The following is a 1,057-nucleotide window of genomic DNA, read 5'->3' as shown; positions in this document are numbered from 1 at the left end:
AGGGGTTGAACACAATGCCTGATTTTGGAGAGGGGTTGAACACAATGTCTGATATTGAGCAGGAGTTTTGTGGATGGTACAATATTGATGAGTGTTTGTTGTGTTATGAACTGAAAGATTGACTGGGTGTTCTGATTTTTTGATCTACCAGGTGAAGTGGAGCCCTGCACAGTTGATTGCTGATTCTTTTTTATTTGGAGATTTTATGGATTTGTATGTCCCAAGCAGCAACAGAATCTACAAACAGATTAGAAATATGAAAAAACTGGAAAATGTACTTGCGGATTACCACTTCAGGCACAGCTCAACAAATATGAAAGTAAGAGACAGGATATCCATCAGACAGACAGTAACAAATGCCACAACCCACACAGCACCACATCCACTGAGACACCATGAGAAAACCAGGACAGGGTTGGTGCTGAGGATGATACTAATGAGGAGCTGCTCCAGCTCAGTTTACCTGAAAGATTCTATCTTCACAAACTTTCCCCTTGTGTTAGGCATGAAGACCCTCATGTTAAACCACTAGCAGCCACCTCTCCTGCTAATGAGAGAGCAGCTCTGTGGGCATTTGGCACGATGGCACATTTACTTTAGGGGGCCTGCTAACTGTGTTGCAGGAATGCTGGTTCCAATATAGTATAACACCAACAGCAGCGGTTCAATTCCTGCACTTGCAGAGTTCACCTCAAAGATTCCAGCTTCCCAAATTTGTGCCCCAACAGAGGTGTAGAGACCCAGAGGTTTAATCAACTACCAGCCATCTCCCTTGAATGAGAAAGCAGCCCCAGGAGCTGATGAATCTATGCTGCTGAAGAGAGCAATGCGACAAGTGTGCAAGCTAATAAGGTGAATGATTGTCATGATGCTAATAGGAACGAGGATGGTGGTGATGATGGAGACTAATAGGATGCGGAAAACGGCGGTCAGGATGGTGATGATGAGGAAGAGAGTGATAATGATGGGGACAGTGAGAGTGATGGGAACAGTGAGAGTGATGGGAACAGTGAGAGTGATGGGGACAGTGAGAGTGATGTGGACAGTGAGAGTGATG

The 1,057-nt window shown here is 44.9% G+C and overlaps 1 protein-coding gene across 1 annotated transcript in view; it reads left to right on the top strand.

Annotated features, from left to right (window-relative positions):
- The window catches only part of LOC125483089 (dynein axonemal heavy chain 6-like), a 343,417-nt gene that overhangs the window by 280,656 nt on the left and 61,704 nt on the right, over positions 1 to 1,057 (top strand). Inside the window, 1 exon segment of the mRNA XM_048596614.1 lies at positions 152 to 319. Within this exon segment, the coding sequence (XP_048452571.1) occupies positions 152 to 319 (168 nt within the window).

This window comes from Rhincodon typus, chromosome 5, assembly GCF_021869965.1.
Source record: "Rhincodon typus isolate 14 chromosome 5, sRhiTyp1.1, whole genome shotgun sequence".
Lineage (NCBI taxonomy): Eukaryota > Metazoa > Chordata > Chondrichthyes > Orectolobiformes > Rhincodontidae > Rhincodon > Rhincodon typus.
Note: the sequence above shows the minus strand (reverse complement) of the source record. Positions and strands in the feature narration are given on the sequence as shown.